Below are 27,783 nucleotides of genomic sequence, written 5' to 3'. Positions count from 1 at the left end.
TGGAGTGGCTGACTGGACTGTTTAATGTTATTTTCAGGACGAAAAGGATGCCAGATGAGTGGCGGTGGAGTACGATGGTCCCACTATACAAGAACAAATGTGATATTCAGAATTGTAACAACTACAGAGGTATCAAGTTACTAAGTCATACCATGAAAGTTTGGGAGAGGGTGGTGGAAGGGAGGGTAAGGAGGGTGGTGTCTATATCAGAAAACCAGTTTGGGTTCATGCCGGGTCGTTCTACAACGGAAGCTATCCAACTTATCAGGAGGTTGGTGGAACAGTACAAGGATATAAGAAGAGGGATTGCATATGGTGAGATGCCTAGAGGTGAAAGGTGTGCTGGTAGCTTATATTAGGGTGATAAAGGATATGTACGATGGAGCTACGACTCGGGTTAGGACTGTGAGAGGTGATTTAGAGCTTATTCCGGTGGTTATGGGGTTACACCAAGGATCTGCACTCACCCCGTTTTTGTTTGCCCTGGCGATTGACGCACTGACACACCATATTCAAGGGAATGTGCCATGGTGCATGTTGTTCGCTAATGACATAGTTCTGATTGATGAGACGCGGGGCGGCGTTAATGGGAGATTGAAGGTATGGAGGCAGGCCCTGGAGTCTAAAGGTTTCAAGTTGAGTAGGACTAAGACGGAATATTTGGAGTGTAAGTTCAGCGACGTGACGGGGGAAGCGGACGTGGAGGCTTGACTCATAAGTCATCCCCAAAAGATAAAGTTTCAAGTACCTAGGGTCAATTATCTAGGGAGATGGGGAGATCGACGGGGATGTTACGCACCATATTGGGGTGAGGTGGGTGAAATGGAGGTTAGCGTCTGGAGTCATATGTGATAAGAATGTGCCGCTGAAACTTAAAGGTAAGTTCTATAGAACGGTGGTTAGACAGGCCATGTTGTATGGGCTGAGTGCTGGGCAGTCAAAAATTCACATATCCAGAAGATGAAAGTAGCAGAAATAAGGATGTTGAGATGGATGTGCAGGCAGCATACTAGGCTGGACAAGATTAGGAATGAAGATATTCGGGAGAGGGTGGGCATGGCTCCGGTGGACGACAAGATGCAGGAAGCGCGACTTAAATAGCTTGGGCACGTGCGGAGGAGAAGCCTAGGTTAGGATGTGTGAGCGGTTAGCTTTGGTAGGTACGAGAAGAGGTAGAGGGCAGCCTAAGAAGTATTGGGGCGAAGTGATCAGGCAGGACATGGGGCGGCTCCAAATTTCCGAGGACATGGCTCTTGATAGGAAAGTGTGAAGGTCGAGCATTAGGATTGTAGGTTAAAAGGGTAGTCGAACATTTTTCCTCTTTGTACTAGCTAATCTGATAGTGTTTTGTCAGGACTGCTGGCTTTATGTTGTATTTCACACTTTTGCATAGTATTTGTGTTATTGCTTTCCCGTTTATTTGTTGTCTCTCACGTTGCTGATATTATTTTTATGGTTTATGCTCTTGATGGGAAGGTGTGAAGGTCGAGCATTAGGGTTGTAGATTAAGGGGTAGTCGAACGTTTTTCCTCTTTGTACTAGCTAGTCTGATAGTGTTTTGTCTAGGACTGCTAGCGATTTATGTTGTATTTCACACTTTTGCATAGTATTTGTGTTATTGCTTTCCCGTTTATTTGTTGTCTCTCATGTTGCTAATATTATTTTTATGGTTTCTGCTTTCGTTACAAATCTATTGTCTCTGAGTCGAGGGTACCCCTCCGGGGTAGGGGTAAGGTCTGCGTATACTTTATTATCCCCAGACCGCACTGGTGGGATTCTACTGGGTTGTTGTAATTGGGCAAGTAGAAGGCATAGATCAGATTATGACTAATACCATGTGAGAATTCTCATATATTAAACATGATACAATGAGCCCTATATATATACATAACACGTCTTACTCCTAATACATATGGGATTAGGGTTATTTACTACTATTTACATAACTATTCTAACACTCCCCCTCAAGCTGGTGCATATAAATCATATGTACCGAGCTTGTTACATATGTAGTTAATACGAGGACCAGTGAGGGACTTGGTGAAAATATCTGCAAGCTGATCATTCAACTTCACAAACTTTGTAGCAATATCTCCCAAGAGTATCTTTTCTCTGACAAAGTGACAGTCAATCTCAATGTGTTTAGTTCTCTCATAGAACACTAGATTTGACGCAATACGAAGAGCAGCTTGATTATCACACACAAGTCACATCTGACTAATCTCACCAAATTTCAACTCCTTGAGCAACTGTTTGATCCAAATTAGCTCACATGTCACCATAGTCATTGCTCGATATTCTGCTTCTGCACCAGACCGAGCAACCACATTCTGTTTCTTGGTCGTCCAAGACACCAAATTTCCTCCTACTAAGACACAATATCCAGACGTAGAACGTCTATCAGAAGGTGATCCTGCCCAATCAGCATCTGAGTATCCAACGATCTACTCATGGCCTAGATCCTCAAACAATAAACCTTTGCCTGGAGCTGATTTTATATACCGAGGAATGCAAACAACTGCATCCCAATGACTATCACACGGAGAATCCATAAACTGACTCGCAACACCCACAGGAAAGGAAATATCAGGTCTTGTCAATGTAAGGTAATTTAATTTACCAACCAACCGCCTATATCTTGCAGGATCGCTAAGAGGCTCCCCCTGTCCTGGCAGAAGTTTAGAATTCAGATCCATCGGAGTGTCAACAGGTCTACAACCTGGCATTCCTGTCTCCTCAAGAATATCTAAGGCATACTTCCGTTGTGAGATCACAATAACTAAGCTAGACTGAGCGACCTCAATACCCAGAAAATACTTTAGTTTGCCTAGATCCTTAGTCTGAAAGTATTGAAAGAGATGTTGTTTCAATTTAGTAATACCATCCTGGTCACCAGTAATCACAATGTTGTCAACATTACCAGAGATATGATCAGAGGCGCCTGAGTCCACGACCCATGGTCCAAGAGTACTAGAGTGGGAAATACAAGCAAAAGAAACCAACAATAAAAGTATCAGTCTGAGCAACAGAGGCTATTTGTGAAGATGCCTGCTTACTTGCTCAATACTGAAGGAACTCATTATATTCCCCTTCAGATAAAGAAAATCCCTGGTTACTTGTGGCCTCAGTCTGAGCAACATAAGCATTTTTGGGTGGGCGACCATGTAAAGAATAGCAAACGTTCTCGTGTGTCCCAAGTTTATGACAATAAGAGCACTTGGGTCTAGATCTTCCAAAACGACCTCCTCGTGTATTCTCCATAGTATGAGATGCCTGATTGTCCACTGTCTGGGATGCGAGAACAGACGAGTTAAGTGTCTGTGATGAGATCACTAGGTAACTTGGTGTTGCAGCAAGGCAAAGTAATCGAGAGAGTAATTCATCAACTGTGGGGACAGTTGGACTAGCCAAAATCTGATCGTATACTGAGTCAAGATCATTAGGAAGCCCAACAAGAGTAAGAACTAGAAACATCTTTTGGCGCTACTCTTGCTGCTTTTCAACACTTGCAGAAACTGGCATCAACTTCTCAAATTTCTCCATGACTGCCTATACTTGTCCCAAGTAAGTAGACAAATCTAATTCATGTTTCTTTAAATTTGTCATCCGCGATATCACATCATAGAAACGAAATATGTCATTAGTGTATAAAGTGCGGGCCTTTTCCCAAACCAAATAACATGTCTGGAATGGACGAAACAAGGGCATCAACTTGGAATCAATAGATCGCCACAAATACTGCATAATTGAGCATCGATCTTCTCCCAAAGTACTTTGGCCTTTTAATCTCCTTCGCTAGACTTCGTGATTAGATGATCTTGAACACCTTGACCTTTACACCACAACTCGACAGACGAAGCCCAAGCTAAGTAGTTTGGACTTCCCATTAAAGGTTCTGAGGTAATCATAACACCGGAATTGCCAGAACCCGGGTTTTTAGACCCAAAAGCATAGATTCCCGAAGACATCGTTGGATTGAAGTGAGGTTTATAAAATTATCACCAAATAACAAAAAGAATCAACTGAAAACTCGCTGAAACAGACGAAGGAGACATTGTTTTTGCCGGAAAATTACTGTAGCTGCCGGAAAAAATCAGTGTAGTCGTCGGAAAAACTCAAAGTGGTCAGAATCAAACGAAAACAGTATGGGTGGGGTCGTAATTGGTAGACGACCCAACTGTTCTTAAAAAACTTTTTCAAAAAATGGCCGGAGGATGCTGTACGCGCCGGCGCGTGACCTCACGCGTGTGAGCTTCTGGTGGCGCGTGGGGAGGCTGCTGCCGGAGATTTTTCTGGGGTTTGGTGGTCGCCGGACAGTGGTGACTCTTGTGGTAGTGTTGGATTTTGCACAACACTGACAGAGACAACGCACACGCAAACAACCTTGAAAAAATCGCCGGAAAAAGGCTTCCAGTGACTGATTTTTCTTCCCGGAATCGCTGGAATTTATGCACAGCGATAAATCTCTCACAATTGCTCTAATACCATGTGAGAATGCACGGGAGAAAATATGATATTATTCTCATATGTTAACAATGATACAATGAGCCCTATATATATATATATATATATAAAATACATGTCCTACTCCTAATACATATGGGATTAGGGTTATTTACTACTATTTACATAACTATTCTAACAAATACAAACCTAAAGTAGCATCCAAAGCAAGATGTGGACTCGAAGCTTGTGACGCCTTAGCAGTGTATGCTTTAAGAGCATCATCCCAACGTTGCAATTTTTCATACCTTAGAAAACGACAAATGAAACGAAGTCAGAGAAGGGGAAGATACATTTGAGACCACAATTTCACGTTTAAAACTTATGCAGCCTATAGTGACTAATTAAGATTAACCGGAAAAAAGAACACGGCGCTACTAAACAGTATAACAGTACCATGACTCCTTCAATTGAACCCCCAAATGCTGCTGAGCATATGTTAATATTCCCACAGCTGCCTGAAGATGCCAAGCATGACAAAGTTTAATCGCCAGAAAGTCACTGCGAAACATAAATAAGATGCAACCAGCAACTAAGAAATCAAGACCTCATGTTGATGTAATTGATTATTTATATGGATTAGAGCTTCAACTACAGCAACAGGATTTGCGTCCCTCCTATTTGAAAGTGCGCCTTCAAATTCCATTTCCTTGTAGTGTAGGGCCTTTGCAAATGCTCGACACTGAGAGGAAGAGCTCATTATCGATACAACTTTTTTACTAGTAACAACAGATGGTATAGATCAATCAACTGCATAATTTGAAAATATACCCACCTTCTCCGCAAGAGCACCAAGCAGACGGATATCTATAGGAAGGGGTCGCTCATCGTGTTCCATAAACTCCGCCTGCAAAGTACAACTAGCCAAACTACATAAAAATTATAGATTGCTGCTTTATATATGGCAGATTACTGTCTTAATACACAGTTCTTTCATATATTTGACCCAATCATTTCAAAAAGAAAATCTAGCCAGTCACCCAAGTTAAAAGTATGACAGTTCTGAAAATATTTCAGAAACAGTTCCATATCATTTGACGATGCCCATGACTCCATAGTCTAGACTCTTCAGTCATTTTATTAGAATATCATTTATTATCATACTTCACCATCCCTTCCACAAGTTAAAATGCACAAAAAGCTTAGTACTTGTCCTCGAGGAACTAGTATCATAAACTAAGATATGTCAAAAATAGGTGTATTTTGCACCAAGTGCACTCTTGCCCCACGAACTATTCCAACTTCTTTTCTTAAATAAGTATGAACCTTTCCAACTTGCAAGTAAATTTCCTCTCGGATCCCAATCAAACATACTTCTAACCTATAAGACCCTAAAAGAGGCAAACGATCCCATATTGGGTTCTTCACACAAACACGAATTTTTTCGAGCTCAGGCTACTCCTTCATCAACACTAGCACTGCAAAAACAAACAAACAGAATTTTCCAATGCATTCGGTAAAACTACAGCACAATCCTGGTGATTATTCGAAATAATTATCTAGTCATTGCCCCCCAACCCTTCCCCATCTTATAGTTAAATTATGATATTGCCCCAACCCCCCATCCAAAAAAATCAACATCCAATAACTCAAAGACACGAGATAATACTACTACCATTATGATTTAAAGGGTGGCTGTACAGCTCTGAGCATTTCTGCTTTTCCTAGGGGCATGTCTATTACAGGAAAACTGGAGGGAATATCTTGTTAAGGTAATTCTTCTGGAGATTCTTTTTTTTTATGGGTAAATAATATATTATATAAATATTTGCACTAAGCCAGTGCAAGAATATGAAACAGTCAACATCTTTTATACATACGTGGATTCTCCAAACCATAGATGATGAACAAACATATATATGCCTCTTTTTGGAGCTCAAAATTCGTATTAACGTCATTTCACGTGAACATCAATGAATCAATAGTTTCAAAATCAAAGAACATGCTCCACTTGAAAAGAATGAAAAACTAACCAAGTTCAGAAGTGTAGCAAGAATTTCAGGAGGGATATTTGGAGAAGAAAATGCCATTTCTAGACTACGTACTAGCTGCCTTTGACTAGCCTCATTAAGTTGTGACCAGCAGCTAACAAAACCTGCAGCAAACAACTCTCGCCCAACAAAAGGCTGCAAAAGTTCAACATTAGAAAAGAGGAACACAACCAGAAACCCCTGTATATTTCTAGCACTTCCTCTTTGCTTGAAACTCTTTTAACTATTGTTTCTTTTTGTTCTCCTTGAACAACAATGAGGGAGAGAAGGTTGAAGAGGATACTACCTGCAGTTGAGCGAGTCTTGCACAAGTTCGCAATGCTGGACTAGGTGATTCTTTCAGAAGTTCAATGCTGAAATGCCTCATCCACTCTGCCCAATCCTCTTTAGTGCTTCGTTGAGAAGCCTCACCAGCGGTACGCAATCTGCCATCATTAACCTACATAAATGTAAAATAGAGTCAAAATACCTGACTAAACATCATGGGACTTTTGAAGAAAAGCAAAAATGCAAATAAATAAATGAAATGAAATAAGGCAGACGTAAAAGAAATAGAAATACAACAATTCCTGCTACAACTCGAAATACAGGCACTAACTTCATATCTAACATCAGGTTACCTACATTAAGAAAGGAAGGTGCAATGATGGGCAAGGGATTTGACTCCAAAAATGGATTGAAGGCAGCCCCCATCTAACCGGATACATACAGAATCCCTTTTATTTTTCTATTATATAAGAAAAGATTATATCTCCCTTCTTTGGTAAGTAAAATAGGGAAGTAACTTTTTTCCAACAAGCTAAAAAGAAAGAAAAGAGAGGAAGTAAATCAGTTTCATAACCTCCATGTCAGCTTTTTCAGCCCTTTCTAAATTGGACAGACAAGAGGGAATATATATCTGCTTCCCTTACAATGGTACCAAAAACAACACAAGGTAATTAATGAATTATCTACCTAGAGGAAGTAGGGGTGTACATGAGGTGGTTTGGTTTGGTTTTTTATTAAACCAAAATCAATCCAACTATGTCAGTTTACTAAATTCATAATCAAATCAAACCAACATAAACTCGGTTTTTTCGGTTTCGGTTTTCTCGGTTTCTTCGGTTTTTCGGTTTATTTTCGGTTTTTCTTTTTAGTTATAGATTGTGCTTGAAAAAGAGATCAAATGGTCACCATTATCCACATCATTACTATTTTTCTAAATAATCTATGAGGAATACCAATTGTTCCTATGAATCATAATTGCAAGACCTTCCATAATAGAAAATGATAAATATGTGACAAAGCAAAGCACTGTAAAGTGTAAACTTGATAAACCTCAACATTAAAATAATCACCAATTATGTGAGCGAGATGACAACCAACTGCACCAAATATGTATTGAAAGGAGAAATCAAAATCCAATGCTGTCATCCGTAATGATCCGAGGATTAACTGAATATACAATCTAGTGCGTAAGCATAGAGAACTTAGGTTTTGTTGTCTTTTGTCTTGTTGGGTTTAATTTGGGCTTCATATTTGGATTACGTAGATAGAATCTACTTAGTGAATAGTGAATTTACAAGCCCACAAATAAATAATATCTCAAGATATTGAAAACTATAAAATAATTTAGAAAATACTTACAAATTAGATTTTAATGATTATTTTTGATGTATAAAATTTTTAAAATCTATTTATATATAATATTGGTTTGGTTTAGATTCGGGTTGACTTATTTTTTGTTAATACCAAACCAAACCAAGAGTGATCGGTTTTTTATTTTCCAACACCAAATCAACCAAACCAAACCATGAGTCGGGTTTTTTCTTCGGTTTGACTTGGTTCGTCGGTTCAGTTTGACTTGATGGTTTGGCTTGTACACCCCTAAGTGGAAGTGATCAAAATTTCATTGTTCCTTCACCCCTTGTCTCCATTCAAGAAATCAACCATAGTGTAAATATCTCAAGACAGAAAAGCATATTCTAAGCTCACTCAGAATTAGATTTAGACCTGGATAGCAAAGTACAGACAGAAAGGCACATACTATGGCAAAGCATATAATAACTAGCAAATAAGTAGGACTCTTTCCCTCTTGTGGGGAAGGGAAGCGGCATTTCATTTCTTTTGTTTGGTAGAGGGAGAAGGTGCTGTTATAGTTATGGGTGCTCAAACTCTGAAAGCAGTCAGAAAGGATGACATCCCTCCAGTAAGTACAAGAAACTTAAGTTCCAGTCCCTCACAAACAAAGAAGACAAACTACCTGATGGCTTTTAATCTGCTTATGCATGTCCGTCCCAACCTCGTAGTGGTCATTCTCTCCATCACTCAAAGGATCACTGATGACCTCAACCGGGAACCGCCGATTTAATCTCTGAGCTGCGGTGCTCCCCAAAATCAGTGGCTCACGTTTTTCCAGTCGTCCTCGGATTTCTTCAAATTCCTTGTGCTGTATATGAAATACTTATTGTATCAAGAACAAATTCCTCAGCAGTATAAACCTTTATAATGTTGGGATGCTAGTGATGATAGGGGAAAAAGACTAACTCAGACCTGCAGCCTATGTTTAACCATAAGCTTGTGAATAGAAGGAATAAAAATGGTGAAGTCCTCTCCAAGAGCATGAGCTAGACAACAAAGTGCATCAACAGCATCCTTCCTGAGCTCTTCTTTGTTCCTGTAAATGGAAGGGGCACCACAATTTATCAACACAAACTTAAAGAAAGTATCACAGAGATCACATAGTACAAAGCTTTTATCAGGTAAGAACTTGCAATCCAGTCTGCCTCGGAATTAAAACACAATTTGAGTGATAGGGTCAAAAACAAGAAGATAAAATTAGTGAATAATATAAAAAACCAGTAACACAATCATCCAGCAATTCCTCATGAATAATAAGGTAAGAATTGGCAGAAAAGGAAAGATAACTATATTTTTGACAGAACGTTGTAGCATGACTAAAATTGAAACACTAATAAAATGATTAGCCACTCAGAATTCTGAGTTGAGCCAAAAATTACTTGATGACCTTCAGTAAAAGTAAAAAATCAGTTACAACTAATATATACTCCAAAGTAATAAATTAAAATAGAAGGTTGTTTTTTACATAAGTGAGTCCATAGACAGAGATGGATCAGGATTTGATATCTGAGAGTGTACCCACTAGAGAGTCAACATCAAAACAATGTAGAACAGTAAATCTTTGTCATTTCATTTGTTATCTATTTCTTGAGAGAATAAGTCTCATATATCCTCGGTGATTAATGTGAGGGAAAAAAATCAGACCCGTCCAAGACAAGCTTCAAGTGATGCACAAGAGAAGATATGTGTCCAGTGACCTGCAAATTGGAAACGAAGAGAAGAAAAGAGGTAACGAAAATATGCCATCAAATGGAAAAAATGAAATTGGAAGGACTCCCTTTTACACCAACCTGCACACGAGGTATCAATCTTGTGAGAGTTTTGATTGCACCGCGTCTTACTTCTACTGAAGCATCCAATTTAAACAACCGAATAAGTGCAGGAAGAAGCAGATGCATATGCTCATCTAATGTCCCTGCAAAGTAAGATGAGACCAGAAGATACCTCAACATCAAAGTGATACAAACCAAGACATGGAGCAGAGAAAACAAAGGAAGACTGACCACCAAAAACTTCAAGCGTGTGGAGAATAGGAATAACGTATGTGTAGTCACTAAACCTCTCTGCATCAGTAAGAACTTGAATACAGCAGGGAAGTATATCAGCAAGGTACTTTCTGAATTCATCGTTGAGAGCCAAGCAAAGTTGCTCCACAAGATGCAGAATCTAACATCAGAAAAGAAAATGACCAGTAAGATCATTAACCAAATTATTTCTAAAATGCCCCACACGAAAAGTATGCGCGGTATTTTAATACCAACTGAAATTTTAATGGTCTTACCGGAGCAATGTGAACAGGTCTGTTAGCAACAGGCAAGCTGAAGGATGACCATATTTCTGATATCAGAGAGAGCAACTCTGGCAGATACTTGCGGATGTGCTACAAACACAAAATCATTTAAAAGATCTGAAGAAAATTACGAATCCAAAAGAATGACAAGAGTACAAGACAGATAATATTATTAAAACGAAAATATTACCTGGCGGACAATAGATACCAAGGTTCCAAGCTTCCATGTTATAAATTCTTTTAGACCATCCTCACATGTTCGTACAATGTGAAAGAGATCAGGCAAAACCTACAGAAAAAATAAAAGAAAGTCATAATTTTGAGCATCTCTGCAAAAATCATTCCATAACAAATGTTTAGAAAAAGAATATATGAATTACCACCACTAAAATTTCAGTATATCCTACTTAAGTTTTCAACTTGCCCAGCATCACTAGCTGGTTGTCCCCTACTTTTACATGTTTGAAAGTAAAGATTTGACTTTTCTTTCGGTAATCAAAGAGTAATGCCGTAACGATTTGAGTTATCTTTATTCAGCTCAGATTCATTATCTCTTTCACCTTTTCGCAGTGTCTGCTGGGCGTGGATTGGCAGGTGAACTGATCGCAAACCCTCAAAGAACCACATTTGATGAACTCACATTTCAAACGTTAATTTCCAGCCAAATTAAAAAGTAAGGCTGCAATGGAATGAGAGCAACAATTCCCGTATCTGTCCTTATTGCAATTTATGTGAGCTAGTAAACTAACCTTAGGCAAATAAGGGACACAGCCAAGGCCCATGGACTGTACATGCAAAAGTGAGAAGACAAAAACAAATAAGTCCCAGGACTAACAGTGCCAAAAGTAGAAAGGAACAAAGCAGGATAGTAATATAACAATCCTGCTTAAGAAAGAGCTGTAAAACAACGAGAAACAAGATGCCCAACTGAGTCTCCAGACCTTGAAAATAAACATAAGAGATCCGACCACTTTCTGGTGGTAACTTGACAGAGATGGATCCCTGAGTATCCGCATGAGTGAGTTGATAGCAACCTGCAGCAGTAGATTACAGTTAGACAAGCTAAAAATGAAAACAATAAGTTTCAGGTTTAAGTCTCACAGTGGAATAATAATCTTCAGATGTCGCAAAGGAGGGCCAGAGATCCATAGGCAATTCATCCATTGATCTTATATGTTGACCAGGATCACCAGTCACCCGGGTAACTTCACCATGGGATCCGGGTAAGCTTTGTTGATTGCGCTTGTGCACATGGGGATCTAATGCACCCATGATGCCAAGAACCTGCAAAATTCATCCTCAGTGAACTTACGTACTGCCTAATCCTAGGGAAAAAACAATATCGGACAACAGCGATTGCAGTTACCTTCAAAACCTCTCTTCTGGTTGACCAAGCCAGTTCACCATTGAGCAGTTTCAAGAGTAACCCAAGCAACTGAGGATACTCATTGTATGGAGTTATGACATATCTACGAACATTACAAATAACAAAACTTTCAGGCAAGATTTTTGAATATTCAAAAACTATAGTAGTACACCGGAACCACGAATAAACGATGTGCTGCAAACTACCAGCAAAAAATAATGGAAGTTTGAAAATTATAGATAGCACGCCTAAGTCCAAATGATAGAAAAAGTACGTATGTAGCACAAAAAGTATTAGGATAAGCCCCCATCATAAATTTTCTAGGAACCAAAAGAAATAGTAAGCAAAAGACTGATCGCAAAGAAATAATGAGATCAAAAGCTGAAGAAACCACATACCCTGTACTCTGTACAACTTGACCAAGTGTTGATACGGCCACTTCACGTTTGGTGGCAGCTGCCCCATCCAGTAGAGCTTCAACGATTAATGGCATAAGTTCTGAAATATACTGCCGCATGGCAAAGCCACCCTGAAGAGAGTATAGAAAAGAAACAAAACACGAGAGTCAGGGGTCTCAAAATGCACAAAAAGTAATGCATGATGACAACATTTGATCGTCTTAGATCTTTTAATTCAATCAAAATAGCTGATATAGAGAGAGCTGAAAGGATGTAGAGTCATGCATGGGCTTTAATTCGTATCTCAATCTAGTGATCTTTTCCTTCTAGACCTGATCTTATGGCCCCTGCCTTGCTAAGCTATGATATCATTGAAGCTGCAAAACAATTCTTGACTCTATAGAAAACAGAGGGCACAGAAAAGACACCAAAAATGCAGCCTAAAGATCTCAGGGAAAGACCAAACTATAATGTTCAAGAAACACTCCATTGTTCCGAACAGTTTAACTGGGCAGTGGGCACAGACACACGGCGCTAAGAATACACCTTTTAAGGTATAGCATAGTTGTGTGTGTTTATGAAAACCCCGAAAATCAAACCAAACCGAAAATCGAACCAAAACGACCTCAAAACCAGATACTTTTTTGGTTTGTTTTGGTTTTGAATTTAAAAAACCGATCAAATTTGGTTTGGCTTTGGTTTTAATCAAAAAAAAAAAACGAACCAAACGGACTACAGAAGTAGCTATTTAAAATTTATTATCACATCAATATATATGTATATTTTTATCCAAAGTTTCTAAAATTTTATGGTACATGTTAATCGTTTGCACTTTTAGTCTAGCTCTTTGCTATTATAATAATCTATTTCTTTACCTTTACATTCTAGTTTGATTGGTAGTTTTTTTTGGCTAACTACAACAATCTATTTCATGTTAAAAATAATCCATTTTAATTTTAATTGAGCCCTTAAATTATTCATCACTATTTGATTCAATTATCAATTATCATCAATATATATTGGTAAATGATAGATTTCTCAAAGAGCAATTGGTTTGATAGTATTACGTTGAAAATGTAGTCGCCGAAATATGTGTTTGGTAGTGTATGTCTCATATTTAAGAAAAAAAACGATAAAAAACTGAAAAACCGACATAAACTGAATCGATAAAAAACGACTTAATTGGTTTAGGTTGGTTTGATTTGGTTCCAATATTTGAAAAACCGACTTACTTGGTTTGGTTTCTTTTTAGGGAAAACCCGATCCAAACCGAACCATGAACACTCCTTGTGCATAAATTACCAAAAGTATCATTATACCAAATAATTGTGTTTTCTCATTCAGTACAGAAAGTCCCATCATAACAAAATAATTTGTATTTTAAGTAGTGGGACGTACAACAAGTCACGTCAACGACAAACTGGGAATGTAAAACTTAACTAGTTTCTAGATATAGAAAAATAACAATCACTTGTTTCTTTTTTATAACCTAGAAAAATACCAATCATTTTGAGGGGGACAAAAAAGGAAACAGTGTCAAACAAATTCGGACAGGGGGAATATATCCTTTATAGGCATTCAATCCACCCAGGACACCGACAGGCTCGGATACAGGTTGACTTAAGCCCTTATTTAATTTTCAATACGAAATGTGAGACAAAAGTTGGAGTACAAATAAGTCCAATGCGACAAGGAGGTCAACAGCACAGAATATTGGAAACAGCCTATCCATTAAAGAGGATTAATCCAGCATTCGTCAGTTCTCCTAGAACTTGAAACTTGAAATGCACTTTTACTAAATGAGAGAGGCTGAGAAAATAAAAAGAGAAAGGAAGTAGAATTTAACAGTAGGGGATCATATCATGTCTTGAGGTAAAGTTAAAGAGTACACATATAACTGAAAAGTACTGTGAAATACCTTTTTTAATTGAAAACTGTAAATCACCTTAAGATAGGATGTTCTCACTTAATAATCGAGTAAATTAACAGACGCATAAAATAAGGTCAAGTACCACAAAGCTAAATGCAGATAAAGGCAACTCTTAGGTCACGGTGATTGTGATGATATAGGAAAAGATCAGAGCAAATAAGCGCACATTCAGCATATGATATATCTGGGTGAGCTAAAAAAGAAATATACGGATTCTGTCATTACCATGCGATGCTAGAGAAGCAAGGAGAAAAATAAACTAAACTTCTGGCTAATAGGAAACACACACTATTGAGGAGCTGAAGTCAATTTATTTACAATATCATTTCTGGTAAAGCCCAAAGTCTTTTTTTCCCATCCCTGAGGGGAGAGATGGCAACCAACCCTCTTTACAGTTTACAGTATAAGAAAGCATTTTACAGTTTTAATTTATAAAGAGCCAACGAAAGAAACAGTACACAAAGGAAACACGCTAAGCTTCTCTAGACAGTGCTGCATTAGAGAGATTATGTAAGGGGGATCAGTATGAAGAGACAACATACCACTCTGGCAAGATCTCCAACAGTCACTAGAACTCCACTAATAATGCCACTATTCGCATTGACTCCTGTGCCTTCACAGAGTTTCGCAACAAGAGCCTGAAATAAATGGAATTACAAAAGAAAAAGGAATGAAAGATGGCACAGTACATATAAGTATAAATGTTGGACCTTGTGTATGGGAGCAATGTATGGAAGAACTAATCGTTCACAATTGCGAATCAAGCAACCCAATAACTTTGCACTCTCTTCTTTACATTTATTATCTGCACTGCTAACAGGGTAAGAGATGTAAACATAACAAGCTTCAAAGAGATCAAAAAAGGAAGGAGACTCTTTCCATTATCAAAGGCCATATGAATACCTTTGTTCTAGGTAAGTTAAGAGCTGAATAAGATGGCGACGAAGTGCTGGAAGAACATATGCTGGATTCTTTTCAGATAGTCTACCAGCTAGTGAAATTGCATAGTCACGAACTTCAAAATGCTGGAAAAAGAAATTATGCACATAAGCATGGTAAAAGTACATATATGATGGAGAAGAAGACAAGGTAGTCCATGTCCGAATAAATCATATAAAGAGGCATTTTGCTGCATCAACGCTAAAAAATAGGTATTAGATATTCACAAAAGCAGACAGGACTTTTTCGCAGGTTGAAAGTTAGGCTCTTGTATATTTTCCTCTCATGTCCAATCTCTTTGTTTTATGCTTCTAAACTCTTATTAGCCAAAAACTACTTGAAATTTGCACATACACAACGAGCCTAAATATCTGAAATTTTAATTCTCTGTGTAACAAAGAGCTAGTAAAAAAGAGGATCCATGTATCCCCCGCTTCTTACACAAGCGATTAAATTGCCTACACCACAATTTATCTTTCTCAAATTGCAAGCGATCAAAATGGCACCCAATGCAGCATGCCGTGAGAAAATGGTGAATGCTCTAGAGTCTAGACCTCTATAATGACTTCCAAACAAGGGCTTCAGTTAGCTTCATTCAGTCAACTTTGTTGACTTTTGCTGTCATTGCTAAAACCTAAAGGACAAATGCATATACTTTCTTAAGCAGCAAAAGCATTTATTCTACTCCTTTCTAGTATATAAAATCCGTCTTGTAACAAAAATATCTATAGGAAAGTACACCACTAGAATACTTCCCATTTCGACTACCCATAGCTCAAATGAAAGAGGAGAGTTAACATATAGGATTGTTTTGGAAAGTAAACAAGGAAGATTTTGGAGTGAGAAAGCTTGCAATAAACTAGGGTCTGTTCCCATTAGCACTATCTTTGTGCTAAGTTCAATTTTTAATGAAATCTGTTACCATTTCAAAAAGAAAAACTTGCAATAAACAGTGGTGGCAAAATGAACAGCTGAGTTGAGAAAACCATGCATTAGTTTATCCATAAGTTTTTAAGAGCACGGACGTTACTCCCTTCCCTTTCCTGAATAAGTACATATAAATAACCATGAGACAGTACATTTTGCCTTCCATTTTTGCATTTTTTATCTTTTTTCCATTTTGGGAGTTAAACGATGGACCACATGAATTAAATACCTCATCATTTAAAGTGGCAAATATAGCTGTCAAACTATCAGCCTGAGCCAGAAACTCATCGAATCCTCCATCAGCATACAGAGAAGAAAAAATTGAATGCCGAACAGTAACATCAGCGTCGGCAACAGCAGCGATGAGAAGTTTTTGCACAATCTGTAAAAATTAACTCAGTTAAAAAAGACTCCTAAATCACCATGCGGAAGACCGGAAATAAAAACCTTAATATGCATGATGTCAAGGAGTACTTATCCACCAAGTGGAAAAGACACTTAACATGAGAAACTGCTCAAGGTTTATTGACAGTCTTCTGGAGATTTATTTCTGCAACAAGATTTTGAATCACTAAGAACTAAGATTACCAAGTGAAATGACCCCAATGGCCAGCTAATTATATGATCAGGCCAAACATGAGACTACGAACAAGTACAGAGATACTAAAAAGTTTTAGTCACACTACAAAAAACATTATCATGAAGATAATGAAATAAAATGGTAGAATCCAGGAACTTGAGACAATTTATACCAGTAGACCATACCCATCTGCCATAGAGACCAAATGACTTGAGACACCACCAGAAAAGCACATCATAAAACTATAAAATTTCTCTTTTTCATGAAAAGCCAACCCTTGAAGACCCTTCCTAAAATCAATCGACGTTCAGTAAGAAAGCACAAAAAAACAAAGAGAACCAAAAGATAAACCTGTGAATCTACCGTTGTCTAAAACCATCATTATAATCCTATATTGACAAAGTCTAGAGTGTAAAGTAAATTGTAATCATATGTTACCAATTTTTTGGAAGAACTTAAGGGGTCGTGTTCTGAGTTCGGACTTATAGCTCTATTTTTTATAATTTTAAATTTTTTTAGCCGAATCCCCGCACCCGTATCCATACCTGGAACCGCACTCCCGAATTTTAAAATTTAGATTTTGCCGAATCCGACACTCGGATCCGTGCCCGTATTTGGGATGGACGGAGTAAGTAACATATGCTAAACTTGGGATCAGTCCAACCACTAAAAGCTAGCTAATCTTTATAGCAGGCATCCAAAACTCAATCCACTAAGAGAGACGCCTGCCACCTCTTTCACGAAAAGGGGATAAACCGGCTGAGAGATTGACAGAAAAACTATATTATTGAAGCTACTAATAAAACTGAATTATACATCCTTATACAGATATTAGGGAAAAGATTCTTTTCATAGGCACGTATTTGAATGCGCAGATAATTAAGAAGTGACGAACCAGGGAACCATATAATACCAAGAGACATTGTTTAAAAGCAAACCTCTTCAACAAGTCGACGTCGCTTTCCACTGGAACGATTGATTCTACTAGGACTAAACTGGGTAGAAGACATCGCCAAGAAAGAATTTGCTACTAGTTTGCAGCAACATAGTGCAGCATCTTTTCGTGTAGCTCCATCCTCATCTTCTAAATATACAACAACAGACTCCCTTGCGAACTCAAGAAGAACATGACCCTATAATGCCACAGGTCTTCTATCAAAGTAAACTAATGAGAAGGGGAATAGAGTGCACAAAATATAGACGACAAACCTTGAAATTAAAACGAGCAAGAGTCTGCAAAGCAAGTTGAACTAGCGCAGGACCACTCAGTTCTGGTACTTGGGGGGTAACTGTTGCAATATGCCCTCGACTCATAGCAGTTGATTGTCTTGAGAGTGCATGATGAGATCTGGAGAGAATTGCAGAAATACATTCAAGCAGCCGATCTTGAATGGTCGGCAACAAAGATGGAATGCTGAGACACAGAAATACACATGTTATCCTTGAGCAACACCAGACAAAAGAACCCAGTTCATGAAACTTCTGCTCAAATTCAGAAATAACCTTTCAGTTATTTGCTCCAAGGCTTCCACTAGTGTCAGGGAAAGCCCAGCAGAAAACATAGCATCCAAGAGACCACGAACATGAGGCTCCATGGCTGGTCCCATTGCTTTAGCAATATTTCCAACACATGCCAGAGCCTCAAACGAGGGCCTGCCTCTACGGGGAGCAATCTGAGAGAAACATACGCATGTCAGGGTTATTGCTTCAAGCATATACATGTCACAGAAAAACCTACAACACCTGGAAGATAACTTCTTTTAATATAAAACCCTGAAAAGATAAGTTTTCTGGAAACAGTTTCAGTTACTCAAGTCCATCTGCAATGACATATATGGCATACCGCATCACGCAAGTGAGAGGTTATTGTCGGCAAATAGTTAATGAGTTCACCATCCAGAGCACCAGCCATCTCCCCAAGAGCGATGAACCCACTGGCACGTTCTGCAGGTATTTTAAGGACATGAAGTATATGATTCATGCATATCTGTAGAAGCAAAATCAACAAACTTGAGGTTACAGCAGTCAAGATACAAGATGTAAATCTCAATCACCGAGATTTTCCAGTTAACCCAAAGCAGCTTGAATCATTAAAATGAAGTCAAATGTCACAAACCGTTAAATAGTTAGTCACAAATCGATCACGCAGGAAATGGGCAATTCGAGGAAGTAGAGAAGTTATGCTGAGACGAACTAGACGATCTCGGTGCTCCAGGTATCTTATAACAATTTCCGCAACCTCCCTGTATCTTGACATCATGAACTCTCCTGTATTCCTGCACATTTTGATGAAGAAATCTGCATGCATCAGGTAACATTTATCATACCACATCCAGATAATAGTGGGTCCAAATCCCACATCATGTGACTTGAGCATATTATTCAACTTGCGCCTGTAATCTGACATTATTGTTTATGGAGACAACTCAAATAATAAGCAAATAAATCCTTGAGACTATAGTAGTCATGGAACATACTAGCATAAGTGCATACATGGCAATACAGCAAAGAAAAATTTGTCCTCCTATAGCTAGCAGAGGTACCTCACCCATAATCAACCAGTTGACCACAACCCTCTTTATGCAGCCATTCCTTGCCTCAGTACCTACCCTTCAGTGTTATCAAAGACGAAAAGCGCAAAAAAGCTCTAAGGTCTGTTGGGGCCTTAAGCGCAAATAAAGCATGGGCTTTAATGATGAAAGGTGAAACTAGTTCCAGCAAAACAAATTCACGGCCTATCATAGAACTGAAACCAAGAACACCAACTCAGGCATGCTTCTGAAGGTATGATACCCATCAAATTTGTTTAAAAGAACAAGCAGAGAAATCCATGGCAAAGTAACAAGATAATATCTTATACAACTTGACCACATAGTATAGCTCAACAGAGGATCCTGTACATATACATAGTCAACTAATGGTAACTGAGAAGAGAAATACCAGCAACAGCCAAAACCCAAAACTTTTTGCAGAGGATTGTGAAAAGGACTGAAAAACCCAATACTTTCTTCATTAAAAGGACTGTGAAAAACAAGGTACCTCGACAGATCGTAGTCAAGCTACAGACCACAAATACATTCTAGATACAATGGCTAATAAGAACAAACAGGTAGTACACACTTTTTTGGTATAAGTCTTGTACATGGAAGTTCTTTCCCTCATTTATAAAATTATTTTCTTTATCCAAAAAAGGGAACAAGAAGGTAGTAGATGGTTGCACCTAAAGGCTAAAACACACATGTAACTGGCCTCAGACTTGAGGTAGACTTGACTCTTAGGTCTTACATGATATAACCAAAGATTTTAAGTCTCCAGTTTATCAGACAGCCATGACAGCAATTTAAAACAGCAAAAGGAACTCTCAATTATTTTCCTACAATCTAAAATGAAAAATTACAGTTTGATAGCAAACCTTAGCAGCTCTCCCACCGCGAGAAGGGAGCCATGTATACTATGAACAGGCGCAGTTCTGGTCAATCCATCTTGGGTAGCCTCAAACATCTTATAATACCTGCCAGCACCACCAATTTTAGAGCAGATGAAATTTGCCACAACGTTCATAAGATATTGATAAAAATGACATTTTTACTGAAAAACAATAAGGGAGGAGAGAGAAGTAGCCATACCACTGGACACGCCATCGTGTCTCGCGCTTTTCAATAACGCGAAGGCAGGCACGCAATGCCTCAACAGCCTTCTCTCGAACAGCCAATGTTGGATCCTTCAGAGCAACCCAAATAACTTCCACAAAGTCCGGCACATGAACATTGAAAACAGTTGAAGCATTTTCCGCCATTTCCTAAATTTAAGACAAAGATTGAAACAGGAACAGCATCAGCAAGTACTTAGTAACTGGAATTCAATAACAGCTGCTATGTGGTGGGTGATATGGAGAAAGAGAAATCATAGATTTGTTTGGGGGAAAAGAGAATTCTAATTAGTCTGTAACATAGATGTATGTTTTCGCTAATTTTTTATGTAACATGGCATATGTAAATCATGTGAATGCCATGCTTGACTTACTTGGTTCATTACACAATCTGTAATGAACAATTACTGGAACTTGCCAATAAATTATCTTTACCTAGCAACGAAAAGAAAAGACAGAAATTCAGGAAGGCTGGACCCATTAAGAAACTCCAGATTGCCAATTAGGCACTTGAAAATTAATGGGGGCTCCGCTGTTTCAAGTTAGCAGCTAGAAATGATTGAATAGTGTACAGATAATAACTTCTTTAACTGTATTACTTGACAGATTAAATCCCAGTGGCGTACAATATTTGGCTTTCAGTGATTGAGTAAGACAGAATTTTGGTTTAAATAACCTACTCTCTAGCAAAGTATGTGTATTTGAATATTGACATGTTACCTTCCCAATTGATCATTTATGGCCTATGTTACTCGGACTCTCCGAAAATATTGTCGGGTGCGTGTCAGATCCTCGCATTTTTGGAGGATCCGACACGGGTGCGGCATCATTTTGGAGAGTCCGCGCAACATAGTTTATGGCTATTGCTTCCTGAAATGACATGGCAGCTTGAATGTGTGTTTAGCTATTTGAATTTCTTTTGACAAGCTACAACATAAAGAAGTTTATTTAAAGTATTATAAGAATGACATCTATATTTGTACAATATGAACCATTTCACTCTTCGTTCCATGATAACAGAATAACACTAGTTAATCTTTAGGATATGATTCTAATAGTAAATACTTTGTATTCAATTTTGAGATAGCCCAGGTACCTTCTAAGATAGTGACTGATACAATGGCAAGCTGGACAGTGGAAATGTTTTTGGATGATTTGGCGAGAGCAGAACAGTAGAATTTTTTAAGGGTGGACTGTGGAGAGACTGTATCAAAAAAAGAAGGCTTCATTTCAGTTGTATCTTCGGTGAAAATAAAATACTCCTCTTTTTATTGTATTTTTTTTTTTTTTTTGATAAGGTAAATTGTATTAATCAAAAGGGAGAGAACTCCCGTATACAGGAAGTATACCAAAAAGTAGAGAATTTACATCAGAACATGATTCTCTACAAAAGGCGCCCAATCTTCTATACAAGTAGGGGCTATATGAGTGCACCAAAAAGCGATCAAAGATAATCGACTATTCTTAAGATGTGAAAAAGGAGACTCAATCCCCTCAAAAGCTCTCATATTTCTCTCCCCCCCAAACTATCCACATGAGAGCTAACGGGGCGATCTTCCACGCCTTTTGCTTTCTTCTTCCACAGAAACCATCTCAGCTATATAACATTTCCTTTACAATGCTTGGCATCACCCATTGAACACCAAAAAGATTCAGGATTGCCCTCCACAAAGCCGAGGACACAGGGCAATGCAACAAAAGATGATCAACTTCTTTCCCTGAGCTTTTACACATGTAGCACCAACTAACAAGTGTAATTCCTCTCTTTCGCAGATTTTCAGCAGTCAAAATCACTCCCCCTAGCTAGCCATGCAAAAAAGCACACCTTCGTGGGCGCTTTAGGAATCCAAATCGAGGAGTATGGAAAAGTGGCCCCCTCTCTCACCAACATACTCTGGTAAAAAGACTTTACGGTGAACAAACCATCGTCACGCAAACCCCATCTCCAAGAATCACAAGATGGTTGGGGCCTATCTTGCTCATATAGCAGTGTCAACAAATCTTGGAGCTCCGCAATCTCCCAATCTTGCATGTTCCTTCTAAATGAGAGGTCCCATACTACCCCCCCTTCATGCTCCTTACGAATCTGTTGGACCATCAATTCCTTTTGGTTTGAAACTCTGAAGACGTGGGGAAGGAGACCCTCAGAGTATCCTCTCCACACTACCTATGATTCCAAAAGTTGATTCTCCTTCCATCTCTTACCTTGTAAGTGATATTGCCACTGAAGGCTTCCAAATTCTTCGTGATGCTCCTCCACATGCCACACCTGAAAGGTGTGCTATGATTGCTTTGGTCCTCCAACCCCCTCCTGTGGAATCGTACTTTTCTACTATGACCTCCCTGAATCGTACTTTTTGGATATTTAAATGAATTTTTTGAGGTCTAAAGTCAAATCGCTATATAATATTACCACAATATTAGTGTGATATCTAATGAAAAGATCTTGATTTAACCTATCAACAAAAAGATCCTGATTTATCCAAAAAAGAGTTAACAACAACAACAACAACCCAATATAATCCCACTTAGTGGGGTCTGGGGAGGGTAGTGTGTACGCAGACCTTACCCCTACCCTGAGGTAGAGAGGCTGTTTCCAAATAGACCCCCGGCATCCTTCCCTCCAAGAACTTCCCACCTTGCTCTTGGGGAGACTCGAACTCACAACCTCTTGGTTGGAAGTGGAGGTTGCTTACCATCAGAGTGTTCAAAAAATATTTACCGACTTAAATATATGTAATGAAAATCACCAGCTTAAAGTGTTCAAAATGCTCGATGACGTAAGTTTCACCTTATTTCAATGCTCTATATTCATATACGCCAAACAGCCACTAAGCATCCCCTGGGTTAGTAACTATGGTTATGTAATGTTTCAATTGTAACTAAGTGCTCCAACATAAAGAATTACACAAGATACTTGGTACTTTTATGGAGAATGAATAGCATTAACAAAATGAATAAGACAACACCGAAACCGGAAAATAACACAACAAAAAAGAATTGACAGAACAATCCGAAGACGACCACCAAATGGTGGAAGACATATCTTCAAGCAACAGGAAAACATCATATGACAAGTTCACCAGCTTTTTGTTTGTAAGCTAGCAGTCAAGTCTATAACGTTTATAATATAACTCAAATCTTCCCCATCACATAAAGATGAAAGAAATAAAATCCAGCTTCAAAGCTTCTGCTTATACAACATCAAAAAGGAAGATGTTAATCATACCTTTAATATTAAGACGGCAGCAAAGAAACGATACTCAATTCTTTCACCACGAAGCCATCCTAGTGCAACTTTTACCTGAAAATGCGAAAGAATTGAGATCCTGAAGTCAGACAATGAGAAATCTGAAGTAGCAAAATGCTACACACCTGACGTTCCACTTCATCTGCAGTCATTGCACCGCCAGATCTAGCTAGGTGACCCAGAACTTTACTAGCAAGGACCAAGATTTCACGATCACGCTTTGTTTCAAAAACAGCTCGCATGTAATTGGAGAATTTTGCCACTTTTGATGCATTTTCACTGATGGTGACATCTATTAGTTCATCAATAGCCCTCAATGCTCCCAGATTTTCAGAAACTTCATTACTATCAAGAAATGTAGTAATACGTTCATATAGATGATCCATAAAACGAGCAAAAGCTTCTCCACTGAGATCACGAGCTTCTTCCTCTACGAGCCGCCTCAAGGCCAGTGTAGCCCCATCCTACCAGAGAGTGTAAAATAAGTAATACTGGCATGGTGCAAAAGTTTGCAACATCGACACAAGTATTTAAAATGAATTTAGAAGAGAGAGGAGTGCATCCAACAACAAGCAATCTAAAACTACAAAAACAGCAACACCACACATAACATTTTAAATGCATATACATTTAAAGCGGAGTTTTACATAAACAAAACAAAAACCCACATCAGTATCAATATGAAGCACTCTGTGCAGAAAACAGCTCTGTAAACCCTTCAATAGACAAATGAAACTGGCAAAGTGAATGAAAATACACAAAAACAAACCTGGTATTCCCATGATTATCCAAACCAAAGGTTCACCAAGATGGTCTGATATAAAATTTAAAACCAGGACTGTTCCATCTCTCTCAATAGATAGAGGAGGAAAATAAACAAGTGTAATTAACAAGAAGCTTAGAGGAGAAGACTTGTATATAAAACAGATCGGTCACTTCTATCTGGTGACATGATTTCAAACAGGATTAGTCATGATAAATATTAAAAACAGGGAAAGAGAAAAGGAAAAAGGTCAAAAGCGATTATGACCTTTTCTTTCTTGCCTGAAACTAAAGTGTATCTAGCATTGTGCTGTCTTTCTTGATATCATCTTTTGGATACAAGGTTACAAATAACTATGTCCAAGATTTTCGATGGAAAATCAAGAAACAACTCAGGATATTTTTTTGTTTTACTTATGGTGTACCCGTGTAGAATGGAACTTGCAAATGAAGCTGAATCTATCATAGAGATCCTATGGATTCAGATAGGATTATACTTGATGTACATAAGTCCAGCATATTGTCAGTACTGTTTATGAATAAAACCTTACCATTTCAAGAAAGAACGCAAGATGTGGCATGAGCTAAAATCTTGGACAAAGTTACTCATAGAGAGCAATAATAATAATAGCTGTGTCCAAGATTTGGTTTTGGCACATCTTATGTCGTCTTTTTATCCTCAATTCATCATAAAATCAAAATCAGAGCACTAAATGTATGTCTGGTCACACTTCTTCACCAATTCAATCAAATGTAACAGCACAAGTAAAAAAAATACACAGCAACTTAAAAGAGAATGGCAAAATGAAAATTAAATTATAGAACAAATTTAGCAAATAACTCCAAAAAAGAGAATTTGAAAGAACCTTAGGATTGCCTCTAGTGCAGAGGTCAGCAAGAACTCTATTGAGAGCATCAATATTTCCGGCACCGGTGGTTGCAACTGGATAACGGATCGCCTGACTGGTGGTAGCCATGCTGAATTCACACACGCGCCACCACAAAAAACCCTAACACGATCGACAGAACATTTTATTTTCGTGTGATGTGCTGCTGCTATACACAACAAGAGAAACTATAGACATACACATGTGTTCTTCTTTATAATTTGTAAGAGAGTCGGTGAGCATCTCCGGGAGAAAGTAGGATAAATTGGCGTTAGGTTTTAACGGGTAAAAAACCCTTGCCCACTGTGATTCCCTTTTATTACAACGTGTATTGGGCTGTGGGGCACACAAGTTTACACTCATTTGACCAAACACAAAACAAAACCGAACCGATCAAAAAAACCTTACTTTTTTGTTTGGTTTGGTTTTGATTTTAAAATTTAAAAATCAATTAAATTTGGTTTGGTTTTGATTTTAATTAAAAAAAATGAACCAAACCGAATATAGGAGTAGTTATTTTAAATTTATTATTACACCTATATATATGTATACCTTTATACAAAGTTTTAAAAATTTTATAGTCAATATTAATCGTTTGTACTTTTTGTACAGTTCTTTACCTTTACATTCTAGTTTAATTGGTAGTTTCTTTTGTTAAGTGCAAAAATCTATTTCATGTTAAAAATAATATATTTTTAATTGAGTCCTTAAATTATTCATCACTATTTGATTCAAATATCATCATTATATTTTGGTAAATAATAGATTTCTCAAAGAGCAATTGATTTGATAGTGTTACATTGAAAATGTGGTCGCCGAAATGTGTGTTTGGTAGTGTATGTCTTATATTTAAGAAAAAACCGACAAATAACCGGAAAAACAGAAAAACCGACATAAACCGAATCGAGAAAAAACCGACTTAATTGGTTTGGTTTGGTTCTAATATTTGAAAAAATGACTTACTTAATTTGGTTTTTTTTAGGGAAAAGTCGATCCAAACCGAACCATGAACACCCCTACCGTTGTATTCTCGGTGAAGGAAAGAAACTAACATTTGATCATTGCTCTATTTGCTAGTAGTATTTGATTCTGTAATTAAGTGAGACGTTAACTTGTACATTGTATTCTATTGTATTATATTTTGATGTATAATTTTTAGATAGATAGTATTATTTGTCCAATAATATGAAAAATAAACTTATAATATAATATAAAAAATAAACTTATAATTTTATCTGGTAAAGGTGAGATGTACGCAGCCTTACCCCTACTCTGGACGAGTAGAGAGGCTATTTCTGATAGACCCCCAGCTAAAGAAAAAATAAAAGAAGCACCGACAACAATAATGACAGTACAAGATATTTGAAAAACTAAGACTAAGATAGCAAGATGCAAGATGAAATAAGCACTAATAACAAGTAATACAATACAAGATATGAGGTAGTAGCCATCTAAGGATAAAATAATATTATATTGTGATAATCCAAAATGTCATCTTTAATTTAAATAATTATCTCGGTATTTTAAGACCTTGAAAAGCGTTATCAATAAATCATCGACTTGCGTGCGCAGTCCGTATAATTTTCCGGAAGGTTCTTATGTGAAAAATAGATTAAATTGTGAACTAGAGCTTTAAAACTCAACTAAGTTGACTTCGGTCAACATTTTGAGCAAACGAACCCGGATAAAAGTGTTGACCATTCCAGTAGTTCCGTATCGTGATTTGGGACTTGGTCATATGCCCGAAATCGAATTTGGAGGTCCCTATATCAAATTATCGTCATTTAACGGAATCTAGAAATCTAAGGTTAAATATTTCTTAAGTTTAACCGGATATTTGACTTTTTGATATTGGGGTCGGATTCAGTTCTGAAAATTTTTATAGCTTTGTTATGTCATTTATGACTTGTGTGCAAAATTTGAAGTTAATCAGACTTGATTTGATAGGTTTTGCATCGGATATAAAAGTTGGACGTTCTTAGTTTCATTAGGCTTGAATTGGGGTGTGATTCACGGTTTTAGCATTATTTGATGCGATTTGAGGTTTCGACTAAGTCTGTATCATGTTTTAGGACTTGTTGGTGTATTTTGTTGAAGTCCCGAGGGCCTCGGGTGGATTTCGAAAGGTTAACGGATATAAAAAGACTGCTGAATTTTCTTTTACATCATGTGAACAGTTCCCCGTGAACAGTCCCTGAACAGTACCACGCGAACAATCGTGAATAGCATCCGAACTTTTTCTGGACAGAATGTTAAGTTATGGAAGTGGGACTTCGTCCCATTTTCCATTTTTACCAAATTGGAGCTCGGGGAGAGGCGATTTTCGGGAGATTTTCAGAGAAAATAACAGGGTAAGTGTTCTTAACTTAATTTTGGTTAGATTACCCAAATCTATTACTAGTTTTGGCATTTAATTGGTGATTTTAGTTGGGAAAATTTTGAAAACCCTCTTGGTTTAATTTGAAGATTTGAGGGCCGAGTTGATGTCGGATTTTGGTAAAATTGGTATGGTTGAACTCGTGGTTGGATGAGGTTTCATATTCCATAATTTTTGTTGGGTTCCGAGACGTGGGCCTCACTGACGAATTTTTAGTGCAATTTCGTATTTTTAATGGAAAATGTAGAATTTCATATGTAATTAATTCCTATAATTTTTATTAACTAAATCGAATTGTTTATGACTATATTTGA

At 37.8% G+C, this 27,783-nt stretch overlaps 1 protein-coding gene across 3 annotated transcripts in view; it reads right to left on the bottom strand.

Moving 5' to 3' along the window:
* The window catches only part of LOC107799667 (serine/threonine-protein kinase TOR-like), a 42,414-nt gene extending 16,999 nt beyond the window's left edge, over window positions 1–25,415 (bottom strand). Inside the window, exons 1-33 of one of the 3 annotated variants that reach the window (XM_075218014.1) lie at window positions 25,072–25,379; window positions 23,569–23,907; window positions 23,423–23,497; window positions 20,171–20,343; window positions 19,957–20,055; window positions 19,093–19,154; window positions 18,661–18,820; window positions 18,388–18,531; window positions 18,048–18,217; window positions 17,754–17,958; window positions 17,483–17,677; window positions 16,194–16,346; window positions 15,002–15,123; window positions 14,809–14,911; window positions 14,641–14,736; window positions 12,169–12,299; window positions 11,771–11,873; window positions 11,506–11,688; window positions 11,346–11,438; window positions 11,154–11,189; window positions 10,595–10,693; window positions 10,396–10,494; window positions 10,118–10,280; window positions 9,905–10,029; window positions 9,759–9,811; window positions 9,027–9,150; window positions 8,737–8,922; window positions 6,781–6,933; window positions 6,477–6,629; window positions 5,279–5,350; window positions 5,051–5,185; window positions 4,900–4,961; window positions 4,654–4,751 (exon numbers count right to left, since the gene is read on the bottom strand). In XM_075218014.1, the coding sequence (XP_075074115.1) occupies window positions 4,654–4,751; window positions 4,900–4,961; window positions 5,051–5,185; window positions 5,279–5,350; window positions 6,477–6,629; window positions 6,781–6,933; window positions 8,737–8,922; window positions 9,027–9,150; window positions 9,759–9,811; window positions 9,905–10,029; window positions 10,118–10,280; window positions 10,396–10,494; window positions 10,595–10,693; window positions 11,154–11,189; window positions 11,346–11,438; window positions 11,506–11,688; window positions 11,771–11,873; window positions 12,169–12,299; window positions 14,641–14,736; window positions 14,809–14,911; window positions 15,002–15,123; window positions 16,194–16,346; window positions 17,483–17,677; window positions 17,754–17,958; window positions 18,048–18,217; window positions 18,388–18,531; window positions 18,661–18,804 (3,400 nt within the window). In that variant the 5' untranslated portion in view covers window positions 18,805–18,820; window positions 19,093–19,154; window positions 19,957–20,055; ... (2 more) ...; window positions 23,569–23,907; window positions 25,072–25,379. Of the gene's footprint in view, window positions 1–4,653; window positions 4,752–4,899; window positions 4,962–5,050; window positions 5,186–5,278; window positions 5,351–6,476; window positions 6,630–6,780; window positions 6,934–8,736; window positions 8,923–9,026; window positions 9,151–9,758; window positions 9,812–9,904; window positions 10,030–10,117; window positions 10,281–10,395; window positions 10,495–10,594; window positions 10,694–11,153; window positions 11,190–11,345; window positions 11,439–11,505; window positions 11,689–11,770; window positions 11,874–12,168; window positions 12,300–14,640; window positions 14,737–14,808; window positions 14,912–15,001; window positions 15,124–16,193; window positions 16,347–17,482; window positions 17,678–17,753; window positions 17,959–18,047; window positions 18,218–18,387; window positions 18,532–18,660; window positions 18,821–19,092; window positions 19,155–19,956; window positions 20,056–20,170; window positions 20,344–23,422; window positions 23,498–23,568; window positions 23,908–25,071 lie in introns of all 3 variants that reach the window. The other 2 variants (XM_016622808.2, XM_075218013.1) reach the window with 2 other exon arrangements.
* Between the last annotated feature and the right edge of the window lie 2,368 nt (window positions 25,416–27,783).

The sequence above is a fragment of the Nicotiana tabacum genome, chromosome 7, assembly GCF_000715075.1.
Source record: "Nicotiana tabacum cultivar K326 chromosome 7, ASM71507v2, whole genome shotgun sequence".
NCBI lineage: Eukaryota > Viridiplantae > Streptophyta > Magnoliopsida > Solanales > Solanaceae > Nicotiana > Nicotiana tabacum.
Note: the sequence above shows the minus strand (reverse complement) of the source record. Positions and strands in the feature narration are given on the sequence as shown.